We start from the raw sequence: 20,754 nt of genomic DNA, 5'->3' as shown, positions 1-20,754 counted from the left end.
TGCTTGCCTGGTGTGCACAGGGCCTTGGGTTCACGCTCTGGCACTGCCTAAAACCAGGCATGGCAAACACACACATACCCCTACACACACCTGTAATCCCAGTGTGCAGGAGAGAGGCAGGGGTCTAAAGTCATCCCCAGCTTTACAGGAGGCCAGGCTGGGCTACATGAGGCTGTCTTTCAGAAAAAAGAAAAGGAATCAGAGAAGTTACATCAACTCCCTGAAATGCCTAGCAAGTGGGAAGCTAGGAAGGCTGTGAGACAGCACCCTGGGGCTTTTGTTGGTGCTGCGAAGAAGCCGGGGCTGGGGAGATGGGAGCAGAGACAGCTATGGCTGCCTGTGCTCAGTAGGTGACACAGCTACATATGTGTCATTCTGCCACACTGCCATCTCTGTCTGCAGGTGACAGGGCAGAGCCCCAGTTATCTGAACCTGGCCCCTCAGTGATCTGCAGAGCTGGCTCCCTCAGGCCAGGGGCCACACGGCTCTGCCCACGCCTCTTCCTGCTTTACACATAGACACCAGGGCTGGGTCACAGCAGGGGACTTGTCCCCAAGCTGCATGCACACCTAGAGAAGTGCCACAGGTTATTCTGAAACCCGTCATTGACAAGCCCAGCTCCCGGCCCCTCAGGTAGTGGGGTATGTGGACAGGGAAGTGCCGCACATGGGGCGAGTTTGCACACCCTTAGACTCTCCCTGTAAAGCGGCTGAGAAGGCACAGCACTTGACAGCCGCTCATCACTGAGCTGCTGGCAGCACCTTGTTATATCAAGTCCAGGGCAGGATTTATGGCCATTTCGAAAGGGGCTTTGAAATGAGATGGAACTCAATATTGAATTTTTTCCCCTCCCTTCCCCTTGGGATTTCAGGGCCTGTGAGATCTACTTCCTCCTCATTAACATATTCTATGAGTGCTTATTAAGGCGAATTTCACTGTAGCGCTCTGAGGGTTGGTTAGGAGGCAGAGCCAGAGGGAAGGCCCCATGTGGGGACCCTAGGCTCTCAGGCCAGGGCCTGCTTCTGGCTGTGACTGCCGTGAGCCATAGTTACCTTCTGCTGTGGAGCAGCAGAGATGCACAGAGTCCTCTCACAGGACTCTGAGCCCCAGAGCCTGAGCTTGGAGTCTGCCTCAGCTACTACTCAGGACAGGACAGCTAGTGTTCTAGTAATAGGGCTAGACAAACCCACTGGTCCTCTGTGGGAGGGATGGTGTCTAATCTGCATATCAGGACCTCCAGTGCCAGTCAAACCACAGGGCCTCAGCGATAAGAGTTGTGTGGCCAGATGGGCAGAGGGAAGAATGGGCAGGCTGCCTTCATGGAGGGGTTGTAAGAGCCATGGGTGCTGGGTGCCTTCTGTGGGTGCTGGGTGCCTGCTGTGGGTTCTGGGGTGCCTGCCGTGGTGCTGGGTGCCTGCTGTGGGTGCTACGACACCTGCCATGGCTTCTGGGATACCTGCTGTGGGTGCTGGTGAGGGTTTGCCTGTAGTGTATACAGTTGGGACTTGGATGATATTGGTGCTAGGGCACCTGTCCTAGCCCATGCTGCGTGGGGAGCTATGAGCCTCTGGTCCCTGCGTCTGCTGCTTTCTTGAGGTGCTTTGAGGAAGTCTATGATGTTCATGATGACTGGATTTGGAATCACCATGGAAACACACCTCTGTGTGTCTGTGAGAGTGTTTCTAGAAAAGTTGAACAGAGCAGGAAAGACTTATTCCCTGGCCTGGGGTCCAAGACTACATAATACAGAGAGTGCGAGCTGAGCACAGCACTCATCAGTCTGTGCTTCCTGATGCACAGAGGTTAGCTGCCTCATGCACACCATCCTCCCTTGCCTTCTTCACCAGGATGCACCGTGCCTTTGAACCGTGAACCACATAAACTATCTACCCTGAAGTCTTTGATCAGGAATTGGGCCACAGCAATAGGAAAAGGAAGTAGTTAAAGTCTCTGGGGATATGGGCTGGACTGTCCCTATTTCCTCCTCAGTTGTCTCTGGCTGGCTTCTGAGAGGGCAGCAACCTCACTAGCTGTCACTTTGGCAGGGCAGAAGAGCCTGTGACTTCAGAGCAGAAGCAAAGAGTTGGCAGGGAGAGTCCATGAGTACCTGTGCTTGGCGGGAAGAGGGAGAAGGATGGAGAAAGGGCAGGTCATCCTGTTGCTGGCTCTCAGTGATCCTAGTAGGTGGCTAGAGCTCTCTGTGGAGCTTTAGAAGGTGCCTATGCCGACACCCTGTGCTATTCATAGACGTTTGGTTTTTGTTGATCTGCACCAACGTTCTTAGTGCTAACAGCTTAAGGTAGGCCTCTGTCTTCAGACAGCCCTGAATTGTGGCCAGGGTGAATCAAATGTGGCTTGGCATGTGTGAGGCTGCCTGGGAGCAGGCACTCCATCCTGTGTAGCAGCATCTCTGTACCCCACCCCCCAATGGAGAGCTTCCTGGGGACAGATAAGGTACTGGAGGAAAGATCAAGGGGCCACTAATCACCTCTGTCCCTGGAGCCTCCTACCTCATGAGTCCTCCTCAGGGTTCTTGTTGTAAGATGCAGGTTCTTCTGGGGTCAAGGCGCTATGGATGAGGTTGTGGCCATCTGTAGAGGAAGACAGAGGTAGGCTGCAGACGGAGGACCGGAAAAGGGTGTCTGAGGGCTGGGCTGGCAGGACAGACCCGAGCGGGATCTGGAGTGACTGTCCAGTTATGGGAATAAAAACTTTGTTTCTAGGAGCTTACTTGAGACATGCGGCTCTGTTTCAGGAGCTGCTTGCCTGGTGAAGGAAAATAAATTCCCGTAGGAAAGATGTGGGGAGATGGAGGCAGAGTGTGGCAGCCACCAGGCAGCCTGCCTCTCTGTCCTATAAAGCAAGGAGACACTGGAGCAAGGCCTGTGAGTGGGCTGGAGAGGCAGCAGGCTGATGGGTGGGTAGGTTCTGGTAGCAGACTCCAGTGTGCCTCTGAGGACCTCACCACTGAGTCCTCGGCCTCACACACACCAGGGAGGATCTGCTTGAGAGCCTCCCTTCCATTTTCCAGATGCATGATGGAGGAGGTCCAGAGTTAGACTGGGGCATCCAAAGACCTGGGTTCAAGATGAGCTTCATCTGTTGTCAGCTGTTTGAGCTCTGGCTGGTCTCCTGAATTCTCTGCTTCACATCTCCTGTGCAAACACAGGGACCAGCTTTGGCTGGTAATCAGATGGGTCTAGACAAACTCAGGTGTGGACATTACACCAGAATGAACTCTCTTCCCCCCTGACTACCCCTACTGCTATCACTCACCAAGAATTTTGGAGAGACAGAAGGACCTTCACTGGCAGGACTATCAGACAACTTCCTTAAAAATTTTTTTAAAGACATTTCTTTATTGGGGAAGTATTTGTAGGAGTGGCTTCACCTCTTCAGCTGTGTGAGTCCTGGGGATCATCAGATCACAGGGCTTGGAGGCACACACCTGCTGAGCCATCTCACCAGCCCACAACTTCCTTATATGAGTGGAGAAACTGAGGCCCGGAGGAGCTGTTAGAAGTTGTCTTGTCCATGGCTGGTGGAAATATTCTATGCAGGCCTTTAAGCCTATGTGTTTTCTTGGAATGACCAGGCATTTGAGAAGGGATTATAGTTTCTGCTGTTGAAGAAGCAGCCCAGATAGCCCAGTGGAGCTGGCTCTGGAGGTTTAGGTGTGGATGAGCCAGTCCTGAGGGCATGAGAGCAGGAGAGCTGACCCTGCCTCCTACCAGTGGTGGCACTGGGTGAGCTAGCCAGAACACTGCTGGAGAGCTCACCCTGGTGGTGTGGGTAAGGCCCAGATCTAGGGCTCTGAACTGGTCCACTCCAAAATCTACATAATCTGTGAATGGTTGGGAAGCATGAAGGGGGGGCAGTCCTGCTCTCTCAAAACTGCCTGATCTCCATGACCCAGGACCACAGCAGGATAGCCAGGAGGCCTGGTGAGGATCCAGTATCGATGGCGTCACAGTAGCTAGAGATCTCGACCCAGACCAATGACTCATTGCCATGGCATTTGCAAGTGAAGATGTGTGGACATAGAGGGATATACTGTGGGACACACTATGACATGCTACACCTTCCATGATGGTATGTTTTCTATGCTGTGTGTATGTGAGTGTGCGTGTGTGCGTGTGCGTGTGTGTGTGTGTTATTTGGGGGAAGGAAGTTGCAAGGATGAAAGGTGATTATGAGGGGACAGGGTCTGGGGTGCATGGTGTGAAACTTAGAAGGAATCAATAAAAAAATTTAAAAAAGAAGCAGCAGCCCAGAAATGTACAGGAATTTGAGGCTCACACAGCTGACTAGACCCGGAGGGAGAGATCTGATTCCGGCTGCTCTGCCTCTGGCTTGTTTCTCCTGGTCCTTGGCTGGATGCTTGGCTCTGGTCCTCCTTGGGGGAACAACCTTGTCAGCAGAGTCTGTCCCCTCCCAGGTCCTTCTGCTAGCAGCTGCACCAGGCTGGCGGTCACATGTGCTCACTCCTTTCCTCGCATTGACACGCCACAACACATGTGTGCACAGCTCTACCATTCAGCTTTAGTGATTGCTCCACAGTGGGTGAAATTGGCTTGAAGTAAATGTCTGCTCTGCCTTCCCCCTGGGCAATTTTATCCTCATCTCCACTTTGTGGAGCGATCCGGAGGCTGCCAGGTGCCTGTGCTGCCTGGATATGTCCGTTCAGATGCAGAGATGTAGCCAGAAATGCTCTGGAGAGCTGTGCAGACGGGGACTGCAGCATTCCACAACCCAGCATCCTGGGGGACCCATATAGAAGAGCTGACAGTGAAGCAGGGAGTCAAGGAGATGTTTGCTTTGCACGCATGAGTGCCTGAGTTCAGTTCCCAGGACCTGTGTTAAGTGATGATAAGCGCTTATCACCTGCTGCTGGGGAGGTGAAGACAGGGCATCCTGGGGCTCCCTGGCCAACCAGGCTGACTGAACTGGTTAGGTTCAGGTCTCACTGAGAGACCCTGCCTCAAAAACAAGATAGGCTGCTTCTGAAGTATTCTTCAGAATACATCTAAGGTTGACTGTAAGCTTTCACCACGGCACACATGCACACATCAGCTCTAACGTCAGGGAGGGCTGGGGCCCAGAAAGGGCAGGGTCCTGCTTCTTCCTGGGGCAGAAATGCATGCTTTACCTTTGGGGTGGGACTGACCCTTTCAACAATAAACCTCGAGTCCTCTGATAGCAGGGAAGATGGCAAGGACTGAGGGCTTCCATATTGAACCCTGCATTTCCTGGCCAGATTTTTGACAGTGATTCTGTACTGCCGGCTCTCAGGGCGGTGGTCAGGTACCAGCCTACTCTCCTGCTTTAGGGCTACCCTGTCTTTCCCTCCATGGCTCCACGGTGCACCACTGATATAGGACTGGGTGTCAAAGAGTCTTTGGGTCAGGAACGACAGAGGGACGAATGCACACAGGACCTTGTGGATCGAGCCACGCTGGGCCAGGGTGCTGAGTGTCCTCAGCTGTTGAAGCTGTGCACTGAGGGTCACTTTCCTGGCTCCTGTACTCTCATCGTGTCCCTGCTTTCAAATGAGAGCCAAAGGGGCTTTGAAATCCCAGTCAGGTTCAGTGCGTATACAACCATTGTACCGCAAGGTGTGTACTAGAACCAAAAATCACCACGAGAAAGCAGCTTGTAGTCATTGGTAGCCACTGTGCTTCAGATGTGAGCCTGGCTGAGAGGCGTCCTCTTTGCCAATGGGACACCGAAGCATCAAAGGGACCATGTTCTGAGTTCTGAACTAGGATTGTCCCCACAGTCATAGTGTCTGCCCTTCACGTCATAGAAGTGTGAATCCACAGAGATGACCCCATCCCTCTTCTCTCTCCCCCACCTTCCCTTATCTCTTTCTCTCACATACATGTGTATAAGCCCATGAGTCCAAAATATGAAGACTTAAGCATACATGAAACCCTGGGTTCAGTTCCCAGCATCCCGTAGGAGTGGAGGTGTGTACCTGTGGTCCCAGAAGGTGGGAGGTGAAGGCAGGAGGATCAGAAGCTCAAGGCCATTGACTGCTACACAGTAACTCTGACATCAGCCTAGGCTTTGTAAGAACGTCTCAAAGACCAAAGGATGAAGACCTCTCTGTGAGCAGAGTGATGGACATGCAGGACAGAAGTCCTGAGCTGAGCTCCTAACTTACCGCAGCTGCCTGCAAGCCTCCTTCTCACCACCTGCATGTGGAGATTATGACCCCTCTCTGAGAGTCACGGGGAGGCCCGAGTTGGGAACATGTGGCAGCCTAGTACCTGGCCTGCTGCCGGCTTTCAGGAGATGCCCACTCCTCCCCAGCCCTGGCATTTGACTGGGATATAGCTGGAATATTCTCTGGCTCCAAGGACATCCAGGTCAGATCCAACAAGGGCTATTCCCAGGGCTGGACCTACCCAGTGTCCTCTTGAATTTGAACTTCCAACCCCAGCTTTCTAGCTGGCTACCCATGCCTAGCTCCTGCTAACAGGGTTCCACCTGCCTGTTCCCAACCCAGCCCTGGTCTGTGTCTTTTTCTTCGTTCTCTTGGCACAGCTGAATGGCCCTGTGTCAGAGGCCTATCAGGGTTTAGCCAGCCCTGGCCTGCCTCCCATCCTTCCCACCTCCTTGAGTGCCCACAAGTATTAGGGCAGATTTAGAAACTCGTGGGCATACCTGGGAATTAGACCACTGGGGAAGCAGGGGGTTAGTCTTGGCATGAGCTCCCCCTTTCTACCTAGTGGTGACTCAGCATTTCCGGGTTGGGCTGGGGATGTCTGGGGAAGGAGCAGAAAGCAGCAGGGCAAAGCTGGTATTGGTAGGGACCTGCCCTGCATTAGCTTTGTGGTGAAGAACGGCATGGATCTCCCACTCTTTCCTGGAGCCAGAAGTTAAGCAGTTTTCTGTCGTTCTTGTGCCAGTTACCAAAAGTCTTTTGTGTTTAACCCCTTCGATCCTGCCTGGGTGACAGCCCTCTGGATTTAGAACATTTTGTATGATTTCTGAGTGATCCTTCCCAAAGATCTTTAGATAGTGGCTGTGAGCACAGAGTAAAATGCATGATCAACACACTCTGGAAAATGCCCTTTCCCCCTCCCTCTCCATTCCTCGCTTGGAGACAGCGTCTCTAGCCCAGGCAGGCTCCACCTTTCAGTACAATCAAAGATGGCCTCGAACCACCGATCCTCCATTCCCCAAGTGTTGAGATTTTAGGCATTTAGCAAAGTACCTGGCTTTATATGCTGCTAGGCCTCAAACCCAGGCTTTCCACACTCTACCAACCAACAGCACCCCCAGCCCCTGAAAGCTGCTGTTCAGAGAGAGGAAGAACTGTTCTGGATAGCGCTGGGATGCAGAGGAATTACCTGATGGGCACTTGTGGACACGGCCACCTTCCAGTTAATGGAAGGTTCCAGTTAACTGAGGAGGGGCTGCAATTTTCTCACCACCCTGGTGCTCAGGGTGACCTGAGTCCTGCTTGGCCTGACTAGTGACCCAGGAACTCAACTCTCCCAATCCACACCTCACAAGCTGTCATATCATTTTGAAGGCCTAAACGCCTCCATTAGCATTTTTCCATGGAGCCCTGGGAAGGAACTACCTGATGCATTAGAGTTTTAATTTAGCACACACCACACGTATATGCCCCTAGACAAAACACAATTGATTTATAATTCCCTTAATGGAAGCCCAGGCCTTAGTCACTCCAGAAATAGATCGTTACCCTGCCACCCTCTGTAATTTCTTTCCTCCTGCTTTTTTTTTTTTTTTTAACCCCATTGTGGTCTAGAGATATAACATTTTATTTCAGCCTTTTCTCATAATCCAATAAACACCAGATCTTTCTTTCCAGACCTTTAATTTATAACGTGTTTGGTTGCTTTCCCTTCATTAATTAATGCTCTTCCTGGGGGCCCGTGACAGGGGCTTTGTGTGATGCTCTCTTACAGTAAGCAGGTGCTTTTAGCCTTAATGAACAATTTCCTGGAAAATACTGAGACAAACAACGAGGAATCAGGCCAGAATCTGGGGCTTGCGTGCCATTCGGCAAATTAAACCTGGGGCAACAAGGGACAGGGTGCGAGTCACACAGAACTGGGTGGCTGGGTCGATGCACAGAAGAGTTCCAGGAGGTGAGAGAGCGGTTTGCTCTTCCAGGAAATGAGAGTTCAGGGTCATCGCGCAGTTACAAACACCTCTAACAAGAGGGCAGCCTGCACACGAGGTCCACTCGCCTCTGGGCTAGCCTTGGAATCATTTCTAGCTTCCACTGTGGGTCAGATGGGCCTATTGGACGTCATCCCCAGCCTCCTCCTCTCTGTCCTTTCTAGAAATCCTGATGCACCCCGGGGAGGCAGCCCTTCCCTGGGCCCAGAGTCTGAGTCCGAGGAATGTCTGTGCTGAGGCCCTGCCCCCACTGCCCGTCTGGAGAGCAGTGCCAGCGCAGCCATGCTAAGCATGTGTCCCAGCCCTAGAGACACCTGCTCCACTCTGGTTTCCTCAACTTTTAAAGCTTTAATATGAAATATCTGACATCTTAAACATGCCTCCCTTCATAGTCTCCTTACTCTCTCCCTTCTTGCCACTGCCCTTTGTTAGTCCTCTCTTTCTCCTAGAAAATTTTACTCTATGGCTGTGTGTGTATGTATGTGTTTATGTGTGTATATGTGCATGTGTGTACATCTATGTGTGTATGTGTGCATGTGTGTATGTGCACGTATGTGTGCGTGTGTGTAGTTCAGAAAGAAGGCAATTTTGGTTGTAGTTCCTTAGTTCCCATCTCCCATGTTTTTCTGAGTCCAGAGCAAGAGGCTGTCTCTGACTTCTCAGTGATGGGATTGAAAATCTGAGCCAGGCTGGACAGTGGTGGCACACGCCTTTAATCCCAGCACTCGGGAGTCAGAGGCAGGTGGATCTCTGTGAATTCAAGACCACCTGGTTTACAGAGGAGTTCTAGGGCAGCCAGGGCTACACAGAGAAACCCTGCTTCAAAAAACAAACAAAAGGTTGGTGCTACCACATCTTGCTTTTTTTTTGAACATGGTTCTGGACACCAGATCCAGGAATCTGTCCTTTATTGAATTATCTGCCCTGCCCCATGCTCCCTTTCTTTGTGTGGTCGGGTGGGGGAGGTTCTGTACATAAGGGGGCCTTGAGACCTGAGAAGGCAGCCCTTTCACTCTCTGTATTATTCCTTTGGGAAAAGGTCTTTTATGGAGCCTCAAGTTAGCCTGGTGGCCAGCAAGCTCCTGTCTCTATGGTCCCCACTGGCAGCGGGTTACATATAAACTTCCATCCCTGACATTTTATGTGGGTGTTAGGGATTTGAACTCAGAGTCTTATGCTTTCTTACTTACTGAGCCATTTCTCCAGCCCTTGGCTTTTGCTTTCCTGTTACACACGTATGCATGATTTTATATATTTATTTAAAATCTTTCCTCAGGAAACAATTAGTGAATGAGACCTCATGAAATTAAAGCTTCCTTACCACACAGGAAGTGGTTAGTCAGTGAAGAGGCAGCTTATAGAGTGGAAAAAAATATTTACAAGCTCTATGTCTGACAGCAGTTTAATATCTAGAATTTACAAAGAACTCAAGAAACAAAAAACCGGACGTGTGAGATGGCTCAGTGGCTCAGGGGTAAAAAATGTTTGCTGTGTAAGCACCATAAACTGAGTCTGATCTCTGAAATCCACAGTGCAAGGAGACAGCTCAAAAGCTGTCCTCTGCTTTCTGCATGCATGCTGGGGCGCATATGTGCTCATTCCGAGTCCGTCTCTTTGTTTTTCTTCTTCTTGTGCACATACTAATAATAAACAAAATGAAAATTTAAACAAATTGAACAAGGAGTCAAACAACCAATCAATAAATGGACTAACAAAGTGAGCTGGGCTTTTTAACTCTCCCACTTTAAAGGTGAAGAAGTTTGGGTCCCCGATGATTGGACACGTCTCCAAAGCCACCCAGTTGATGATATGCAGAACTGGAATTGGGGACCCAGGAGCCCCCTGAGATTCTGGGCCTCGTGGAACTGGCTGTTGCCTTGGTGATGAGGTGCCCAGCAGGGCTGAACTGGCCAGGCTCTGAGCCAGAATTCGTCAGCATTGGGAACAAAGGCTTGCAATATATTTCTTTTATAATCCAAATACCTGATTCATGGGTTATCCTGAATAGAAGCTGACAAAAATCTACATTAACCATCCATTTTCCCATTCATCTGATCATTTTGGGTCTTTGAAATAGTATAATGTTCTTAATCATAGCCCAGATCTGCTCACTGAGAAGACTTGGGGATATGCAATGGAGGTGGTAGGCTCCCCTCCGCCAGAGGGCTTCAAGGACCTCCTGGGGAGCTTCATAAAGGGGCCACTGTCCCCAGGGGTGGCAGTCTCAGATCTGCTGGGTGGGACAGCTTTTCAGTCAGCTCGCATGAGCGTGGCACACTGCCGCCTGAGCTGTTTTATAACCTGTGTTTCCCACATCACAGTACGTCAGGGTCATCTTCCAGCCGTGTCAGTCAGTTGGCAGTGAATTGTTTTACATATCTTTGCTACCCCAACGTCTGTGATGATAATGCTAAACAGAGGACACCATCAGAACAAAAACACCTAGAAACCACAAGCCTTGCCTTCTTGCTCCCTCCTCCATGTGACGACCCTAGGAAGCACTGTCGTTAGCTTCCAGATCTTTCTGCCTCGCTCTTTATACGTGCATACGTTGTCTTCTTCTTTCTTTTTTGTTTTTGAGTACTGTGTCTCCCAGGACAGTCTGAGACCACTGGTTCAGGTGATCCTCCTGCCTCAGCCACCCCCCTACCAAGTGCTAGAACCACAGGTATGTACCACCATACACATGTTTTCCATCGAGGTGTTTAACATTTGTACTCTTAGTGGCCGTGCCGGAGGTGGCGTTCACAGCGTTTTAAGAGCTAAGACTGGCGCTTTAGAGCTGCCTTTGGTCTAAAGCAAAGTGAGGTCTTTAGACCTCACTCAGTCAGTGAGGTCACCAGGCTATGGAACATGGATCAGAGCAAAGGTCTCTGATTTCCCATTGTGCTTGCTCCAGGCTTCCTGCAGGGAAAGGCCATGATGCTTTGAACCAGCTTCTTTCTCAGAGGGCCCTGCCCCGTACAGCATTCCCATGTACCTGCAGCAGGTGTTTGGGGGTCTGGAGCTGGGCCCAGCCTGAGTCACCTCAGTGTTCCCGTGGCTGAAACGAATGATGGGGCCCACCTGGGGAGCTGCAGTTAGGAACAGCCCTGACCAACCCCACATTTATTCAGCTGAGCTCAGGTTCTCCAGCAAGAGACTTTCCTAGCCACAATTTTTTCTTTTCCTGGCTTCTTAGAAACTCTAGCAGCCAAATTACAGGGCTGCAAGGGTCTCAGAGGTGGAGGCTTTGCGTCGGGAGCAAATGAATATTTCATTGAACATCTTCTTTGGATAGAGCACTTCACCTACTCTCACTGTGTAGCTTTCAGAGCCCTGTGATGTTAGCAATACAGTCCAGGAAAAACATGAAGCCTGGCCCAGGATGAAGTTCAGTTGTTGGGGTGCTTGCCTGGCATGCATAAAGTGCTGGACCCCCTCCCCAGCACCACACAAAGCAGGTGTAATCTCAGAGCTGAAGGCAAGAGGATTGGAAAATGAAGGTCATTTTCAGCGACATAGAGAGTTTGCGGTCAGCCTGATACCCTTTCCAAGAGAGAAAAGGAAAGGGAAATGCAGAAGTGCAGGTAGGGCTTTTCACTGAGCTTTGTCGTCCTATGGCTGTGTTAGGATTTGAACCTATTCCCGCTGAGTTCTAGTTACAGTCTCCTTGTCACCTTTCCTGGCTAGTTCTGACACCCTGCGGCTCGCTGGCCGGAGGGCACAGACACCTTGGAGACACCTGACTTTGCATTGATGAACGACTCTCCAGGACTCAGTGCCTGGTCCTCTCTGCCTACCCAGGCACTTGTGATCACATCCCGTGGTTTGAGAAAAGTTTTTTTTTTCTGAGTGGGCAGGAATGAGATCCCATCCCCCAAGGATGACCCCAGTCCCTGCATGTCTGCATTATGGCTGGAAGGTTTTAAGGATGGAGCTTGGGTACAAGGAACTCTAAAGTTCTTAGAACCCCGCAGCTGGTAGAGCAGCAGACACAGAGTGGGCCGGCATGTGGGGAGTGAGGTAGGGAGTAGCCGGGCTGGCTGAGGGTACCCTGATTTGCAAAGAAATGGAAAGATGGAGATAATTGCTTTGTGAGAAATAGGATGGTCTAAGAACGCAGATAAGTTTTCGGCCTTCATCTTCACAGGGCTGGAGGCCACGAATGTGAGTTTGCCTGCTCAGGAGTGGGGAACACAGGGGTGGGGGTGGGGGGTGCGCAGAGCCCAGAAGTTGGAGTGGGTCAGGAGGCCAGCGCTTCATTAGTTTAGAGATGCCTCCTGAGCATCTCTATGTGCTCGCTGTGCTGTGATCTCTTTTCCTCCTGCCTGGTGTCAGGGCTGCTTGCTTTCGGCAGGGCAAGGGATGAAGGGGACAGGGCAGGCTTTGGATCCTGACGGATGGTCATTGGCAGCCTCCCTAGTGTCATTCTTGAGATTTGCAGTGTGAGGCTTTCTAGGCAAGGGGAACGCAGAATTTATCAGGGTGGTGGAGATGAGCTTTTGGAGGAAGACATTTAACATGTCGGGAGAGGGGACCGAAGGCCCCTTTGATTTATCCCAAGGGGCAGGCACCTGTCTGGGCTGCCCCACTGGAACTGGCACTCTGCACTGCTGCAGTCAAGGGAACTTTTGGAGATTAGGAGATGTGGATTTATTGATTCAATATAGGGAGATTAGAAGGCAATCAACATAAACCCAGCCCCTGGTGGGATAACTAGGGGGTGGCTCCTCCTTTCAACTCATGCTGATCAGACCCCAGCACAGAAAGGGGTCTGGGGATGGTGAGCCTGCTGAGCCAGGGGCAGGGAAGGGGCAAGGGTGGCTAGACTGGACAGTAACCTTGGTGTGGCCTCCTGTGTGCAAACTTGGCTTCTCTGTTTTATTCAGAAAAATAACAGAAGTGTGTGTATGTCCTATAAATAGAAAATAGAAGTCTCTCTGCACCCACATGCCAGGAGGGATGTGAGGTGTGTGCACAATCAGTCCCGGCTTCTGAAAGTGCCTTTTCATGGGCAGCTCAGGATGTTACTCGTCCTCAGTTGCAGTGTGAGCTATTGACCAGCCTTCAATGCCTGCCTTGTGTTGCCTCCCTGGGCAGACAAGTGCCAGTGCTGGTGGGGAGGCCCAGACAGAGGGCTCTGAGTCACACTCAGGATGTCACGGGTGCCTACTATCACTGATGCCAACAGATGGGTGTTCCTGGGTTGCGTTTCACAGAGCTCCGCGTGCTGTGTGCTCCTCATGCTCACGGGATGAGGGGTGTTTTCTGTCCCGTGAGACAGGTGTTCTTAAGATTTGGGGTGAGCGGAGGCGGAGGCTGGCTATAGAACCAGTTAAATGGTTGACAAAGATGACCAGAGAATCCCTCTCAATGCAGGCAGCGCTCCATGTACTGGGAACAGAAATGGAGGCAGTGGATAGACACACCTGCTCCTAGGTGTTTTGCTGGTGCGGGGCAAAGGCAAGGATGTATGGAAAGGTAAATAAGAGTGTTTTCTTAAGGCCAGAGAATATGAAGAGGCTGTGTCTGGGTGCTAGTTGCAGAAGAGCAGCTTTGGAGCAGTGACATCTGTAGGGATCCCAAATGCATGGGTCTATGCTTTCCCTGTCTCATCCAGGACCCATGACAGGTGTCATCAGTCCTCATGCACCATGTTGTAGTTAGCATTAACTGTCAACCTGATGAAGCCTAGAGTTACTTGAAAAAAGACTCTCAATTGAGTAATTATGTTTATCAGGTTCATCTCTGGGGGACCACCTTGGTTGTTAATGGATACGGGGACTCAGTCCACTGTGGGTGTTACCATTCCCTGATTAGGTGGTCCTGGACTGCATATGGACTCTTGCTGAGCATGAGCCTGAGTAAGTCAGCAAGAAGCATTTCTTCAGGAATCTATCTTTCCTTTGTATCTGCCAGGACTTTCCTCAGTGATAGGTTGTGCCCTGGAATTGTAAACAAAATTATTCTCCTTTCTCCCCAAGGAACTTTTAGTTAGAGTGTTTTGTTATAGTAATAGGAAAGCAAACCAGGACATATGCTCTTCCCAGTTTCTCTACATGGATTCCAAGCAGTCATTATACCCCACCCCCTGTGTTGAAGGAGGAGAACCTTTCCCAGGTCCATAAAGCAGTGGTAGGGTAGCTTAGTTGGTAGGGTGTCTGCCCAGCATGCTAGAAGCCCTGGGTTCAACCCCAGTCACTGCCTAAATCAACATAGGCCTGTAGTCTCAGTCACCATGGAAACAGAAGCAGGAGGATCAGGAGTTTGAGGTCCAGAAAACAGTGTCTGAATGCTGCCCTCTGATGCCAGTGCAAACTGGTTGAGAAGGAGGAACTCATCAGAAGGGACACAGAGAGGAGGAGGCTTCAGTGTAGGATTTTATCATCTTCAGGATAAGGCAGGTAGGAGAGGAAACAGGAAGTAGGAGTTTTGCACAGATGAACAATCACTTTTATAACAACAGGTCCTTGGGCCATCTGTTTGTCTATCTGCCCTCTGTCCCAGTTTATACCCATTGGCTAAGAGAGCTCCTGGTGGCTGGCCAAGCGTGGGATGTCATCAAGAAGACGCACTGAACTCCACAGGTGCTGACCTGAGTCTAAAGATAGAACAGAGGCCTCTGAGGATGCCAGCATGCCAAAGTTGCCTCAGTCTTCACGGCCAACGCAGGCCAGAGCAGGACTCCTGGGTAGGGAGGGGGGCCTTGCTGCAAGGTCTGTCTCTCTGTCTCTCTTTGTATCTATCTGTGTCTCTCTCTGTGTGTCTCTTGTCTTTCTCTCTCTCTCTTACTCTCTCACTCCCTGCTCACGGCCCAAGCTTCATATATCTTGAACTCACCAACCCTGAAGTCACTGTGTAGTAGGATGACCTTGAACTTCCAATGCTTCTGCCTCTGCTTCTCGAATGCCGGGATCAGTCTGTGTAGCGCTGGACACTGAGCCTGGTGTTTCATACAAACTGAGCCATATCCACAGCCCAAGGTCAGTGTCTCTTAAGATACCTAGTGGCAGCCTAGAAGAGTCAGAATAAACCCGTACAAATGAGAAGGATGCAAACCGGCAGGTACCAGGCCTCCCGGCAGACCTGACCTTGAGCCAGGGAAGCAGAGCCTCCCACACTGGGGTCATGAGGAGCTCTGCTCAGTAGCTGGCTGTGCTAGAGAGGACTCCCCTCAGGTCCCTTCAAAGCCCGAGCGAAGTTTGCGCTGATGATGCACTATGCACCGTGGCTACTGCAGGTAAAGACGCAGCAGGCGGAGAGATTAGCCATTCCTGAGAGCCTCCACTGGAAACATTTCTGTCACGTTCTCACAGGACTCTAACACCCCACATAAGCCCCTTCCAATGTTTCCATCTGGCCACTGCCTGAGCTTCTCCCACCTGGCTCCTCCAGTGCCTTCTGCCACATCTGGCCTTCACATCCCAGTGTGCACCTGCCTCTGCTGTCCATGCTCTAGCCACCCAAGTCTAGTGCACTCCACCAAGGCCTTCCCGGGTTCTCCACTTGCTGCTCCCTGTCTTGCTCAGTGTGCCTCAGTCATCCTGAGGGGATCTCCTTTAAGCCATGGCAGGGACATGGACTGGTTGGACCCCAATTGCAGGTGTGGATCACACCTCCTGGCTACCTCTCTGCCCCCCCATTCACTAGCCTTCTACACTCTGAAGCGGGAGGAAGCTCCCTAACTCTGGAACCTGGCTCCTCTCTCTGCTTCTTAGCATGCAGGGAGAGGGGACAGGGAAGAAGCCAGCTGATTTATTTACATGTGTCTCCCTCTGAAATGATCCCGGGGCATCTCCCTATTTAATTATTAATGCCCCGACGGTGCCTGATATGTTAACCTCTGTCACTCTGAATGGAGTCCCCTAATAACCATGGTGGCAGGATTGATTTTTCCCTTGGTCATCTTATAAGCATATGTCTTTGGTTTGTGAGTTCCCCAAGAGTCCCCAGGAAGTCTCCCGAAAGTGACTGGGGAGGAGTCGCCCTCATATGCCGATAGCTTCTTTCTGGCTGCTTTTCTGTCTTCTTAATGGAAGTGTCAGAGATGAGGAGATACCATTGTTTGGGAGTCGGTCTCTGAAACGGAGGTGTAGGGCTCTCTGCCCCACCACTGGTTGCTTACAGCATGTTGGAAAGATAAAGGAAGCATGCTGGGAAGATATCAGGGTGGGCAACGTGGCCACACTGGTACACCGGGTCTCTGCTGTCACTGTGTGGGGCCCAATAGGGATGTTTTCGATGGTCCTGGCCTTTGTCAAGCCCTGCTAGGTAATAGATGGTGCTTGACTGGACAGTTAAAGACAAAGGGCAGGCTGAGGGAGAGATGGAGCAGGAATGAACAGGCCTAGCCTCATAAAAAGGGCTGTTTGTGTGTGCATGCGTGCATGCACTCTTAGTCACTAAGCTATCTGTCCAGCTTCTTGGTTGACTGACTGACTGGCTGGCTGACTGACTGACTGACTGGCTGGCTGGCTGGCTGGCTGGCTGGTTGATGTTAGTGTTAGCAATGGAACTCAGGGCCTTGCACACACTATGCAGCTGCTGTAGTATTGAGCCACACCCACAGCCCAGGATACATCTCAGGCTTGGCCAAGCTCTGGGGAAGATCATTCTTCCCTAGTGTTGGCCATCCTCCTCTTCCTACCCCCATCAGAACTGGGCATGGCCCTGGATAAGGGCTTGATATTTTAAGGCTCAGACTGTCAGTTTAAATACCATTTCCCCACTCCATCCATCTCTTCTAGTGTGTTCACTCTTTCAGATAACCATCAACCTCTCTGCCATGGTCAGTCTCCAGTGATCCCTGCCAGTAAGAGGTAAACTGTGGGGTTCAGACCCTACTCAGCAAGAAGAGCTTTAGTGAAGACTTTGCTGCTGCTGCTGTCCTGGAATGACAGAGTTTCTTTGTGTAGCCGTGGCTAGCCTGGAACTTTCTGAGATCTACTTGACTCTGCCTCCCAAGTGCTAGGATTAAAGGCATGCACCACCACACATGGCTCAGGGAAGACTTCTAAAGAGCTTGCTTATGATGGCTATCATCCAAGTAGCCATCCTTTTAGTCACATGGGTCCACAGGAGCCAGAGGACTCATCTCCTCTTGTCTTGTGGCCCATTCCTTTGATAGCCAAAGCCTACTGAATTTAAAACTGCCATCTCGGGTCCTTTGGAGAAAGAAGCTGAAGGTAACAGGGCCTGCCCAAGTGTGTCTCAGGGCCACACAGGAAACGGACAAAACATTCCCTGCAGTGGACATTCAAGGCTAGCCTACCTTCCTTCGTTCTCTGTGTCTCACTCATTCCTCCCAGAGAGGCCTGATCAGCCCAGACCTCTGCAGAGATGTTCATGTCCCCCCTGGCTCTCCAACTCTCCCTAGCACTAGGGAGTGCCTAGGTGCCCTCTCCTGACTCTACTTGAATCTCCTAGTGGAGGATGAAGTGTTTAGAATGGATGGTTGACACTGGCACCAGCCCCCAAGCTGGACTCCAGGTTGCTGAGTCTCTGCTGCTGACCTAGGGAGGGGAGAGGATGGGAACAGGAGAGTAGCTGATCTGGACTCTGCCAATGTAGAGGAGCAGTGGATTCACCCTTCCTTCCCCCAAGGCATCTGTACATGCCCTTGATCTCCAGCTAAATCTTCACTTAGCTTGGTAATGTCCAGAATGTATGTAGAAAGTACAGCCTCATTAGTCATTAATTTAGACCCCATGGTTACATGGAATTTGTGATGATTTGCTTGTCGCCGAGGGAGCTGTTTAAGAAAGAATTTAACAAGGAAATGACTGAGGTGGAGAGCAGAGCAGTTAGGCTTCTAAGAGAAAGGGGCTGCAAGGAGCTGCATGCAGAGCTGTGTCTGCAGATGTGTGCAAATGCATGCCATTCGTGTTTGTCCTCCGAGGAGGATGAATGGTCCTCGTCTGAGAACGTAGGGCCCATGGGCTACATAGCCAACCATTTCAAATCTGGGGACTGATTTCCAATGTCAAACTGTTTTCTAGAATACCCTCAAAGGCCCTGCTTAATGGAAAGTGTATTTCTTTTAGTGTCAATAGTTGAAAAGAAAAGCTACTCTAGATTCATTAAAACCTTTAAATGAATCACAATAGCACCTCTTCCATGAGTCACGGGCTTGGGTCAGTTCACACAGGACACTGGGACTCATGAGGTCCAGCTTCACGGGAAGTGTCCTCACTGTCCTGTGTCTCCAAGTTGGGGACATTGAGTGTTTAGTGCAGTGACACAGGACCTTGTTCCTGCACTAAATACTCACTGTACATTGGTACCTAGGGGCCTTGACAGCCTGGGCATGCTGCTTCCTTAAAGCAAGCATGTTATCTGACTGTCTTGGCCCCTCATCTCACAGCAGGAGTGATACTTGGTGACACCAGGGCTCTGATATTCTTTACAAGGAAAGAGAAACAGGGGCCCAGTGTTGCAGGTGGCCGGTGCCCAGAATGCTCAGAAGGGCGGTCTCAGCTCAGTTCCTCTGTGGGCCACACAGCTATTTTGCTTCTCTCCCTTGGCATAGGAGGAGTAGGAGGTGACAGGATGACACAGCCTCACCAGAAAGGAAGATGAGGGAGAGGGAAGAGCCTTAACTCTACAACAGCCACATCTAGGTTTCTGGATCAAGGATAGACATGGGGTTGGAGGGGTGAAAGCTCTGGATGTGATGAAACTTAGTGAATGCATTGCATGGGGGCCTCTTCCTGGGGAGATCTGAGAGCCCTGACTCAGACTGCTCACTTACTCGGAGCTGTCGCCCTGTTGGTCAGCGACGTAAGTGCGAAACATTCAGTGCTCTCTGCTATGTGGCAGCTGTGGGAAAGCCGGGGTGTTCAGTGACTGTTCCTTCACTTTGAGGGAGAACCAAATCTTAGCACCAAACAGATGCCACAGCCAGTGTGTGAGTAAGCCCTCTCTTCTCTGTTCTCACACAGGGCCGGATGGCGCCGTCCGCAGTGGGCCTCCTTGTTGTCTCCCTTCTGCAAGCTGCCCTCACTCTGAACCCTGAGGACCCCAATGTGTGTAGCCACTGGGAGAGGTAAGTGGGCGACTCAGAGCTTCCATTCCCCAGGGGCTCACTTTCAGTGTGGCACTCTAGAGAAATACCAGAGTTGGGAGATGCAGCTGCTGGCTGTAGAGGACTGGATGTCTAACTTGGTGAGGCAAGACAGGGCAGCTCAAAATGAAAGCTAGGGTAAAGCAACTTCCAGTGATGGCATCCTGTTGGGCTGTCTGTCCTGCCCTTCCTCCTGTGTATCCCCTCCCTGTCCTAGGGACTTTTTTTCATTGCTACGACAAAATATCTAACAAATACAGCTCACGTGAGGGTACAGTGTATCACAGCAAGGAGAGCATGGCTTTGCAGGAGTGTGAGGCAGCTGGCCACATGCAGGAAGCAGAGAGATAAACAACTGCTTGTTTTCCTTCCTAGTCAGTCCAAGGCCCCAGCGCAAGGAACCAAGTGGCCCACTTTGAGGCAGAATCTTCCAATATCAGTTAACCCAGTCTAGAACCCACCTCTCTGCCCCCAGAGGTTTGCCTTTTAGGTGAGTCTAGATCCAGTCAAGTTGACAGTATCCGCTCCCACACACCCACTTGCAGAGGAGGGAGTAGAGGCCCAGGGCGTTCTACTGCTGTGTACAGCTAGCATGGTGGCATGAGTGAAGAGGTATGGATTCTGGTCCTAGATCTTGGACTTTGGGATGTCTGTCATAGTCTCCAAGAACTGGCAGCAAGGGCAGAGTGGATGAGTGCCATGGGGAGGATGAGCAGGTCTCTTCTGCCTTCGGTGTGATCAGGGCAGGAGGCTAGCTCGCACAGAGGGGCAGGGCCACAGCAGAGAGCCTACTGCATCCTGGCTGCAGCGGCAAGTCCTACTGTCTAGGCTAGGTCCCTGCAGATGGTCTGACTTTGAAGCACAAGGTTAAAGTATTGATTTTGGTGAGCAGAAAGACAGTGACCAGAGACCCAATCAGGAAAAACCAAATTAAACCTTGGAATTGATTGGCCATGCTGACCAGGATGACTCTGCCACTTAGACACTAATAAATCAAATGAATAAAATTAAGATGAAGACCCGACGGGGGAAATGGATGGTGGAGGAGGGAAAGTAAGATGGGTCCATGAGGATGGATGGCCAGTGCCTGGGCGGGGAGAAACCTCACAAGACCATGTACAGGGCTAGCCTAGACACTGTGGGCCAGGAAGACTGGCTGGAGGCATGGGGACAGTGCTCTCTCCAGTGTCCTGCCTGGTGAGTGGACGGCCTGTGTAGAGTTGTGATGACATCAAGGCTGAAGCAAAGGGTATTTCTGTGGTGCCCTGGGAAGACTCCAAAAGAAAAAAAAAAAAAAAAAAAAAACTGTGATGACTTCAGGGCGCCCCAACCTGGATTATTCTATTTGCCAGCTATGCTTCTTGGGGTCCCCGATCTGCCGTGAGCCCACAGCCGGCTCCATCCATGCAGGGAAGTAAATATCCTCACTTCAAAGGCTTGTGGGAAGAGCAAGGGAGCCAGCTTCACAAGTGTGTTTTGCAATCGCTGTCTTCATATTGGCAGCTCTGGCTCAGGCCACACAGAACGCAAATGCCAGCTATGGAGCCCAG

General features: G+C 51.0%; 1 protein-coding gene across 21 annotated transcripts in view; it reads left to right on the top strand.

The window, feature by feature from the left end:
• Positions 1-20,754, top strand: part of Megf11 (multiple EGF like domains 11) — a 314,659-nt gene that overhangs the window by 86,478 nt on the left and 207,427 nt on the right. For all 21 annotated transcript variants that reach the window (XR_009592252.1, XR_009592253.1, XM_060384901.1 and 18 more), the window contains exon 2: positions 19,083-19,186. Coding sequence is in view for 19 of the 21 variants with exons in the window: in XM_060384905.1 (XP_060240888.1) it covers positions 19,083-19,186 (104 nt within the window). In the remaining 2 variants the exon portion in view is untranslated. The remainder of the gene's footprint in view (positions 1-19,082; positions 19,187-20,754) is intronic.

This window comes from Meriones unguiculatus, chromosome 6, assembly GCF_030254825.1.
Source record: "Meriones unguiculatus strain TT.TT164.6M chromosome 6, Bangor_MerUng_6.1, whole genome shotgun sequence".
NCBI lineage: Eukaryota > Metazoa > Chordata > Mammalia > Rodentia > Muridae > Meriones > Meriones unguiculatus.
Note: the sequence above shows the minus strand (reverse complement) of the source record. Positions and strands in the feature narration are given on the sequence as shown.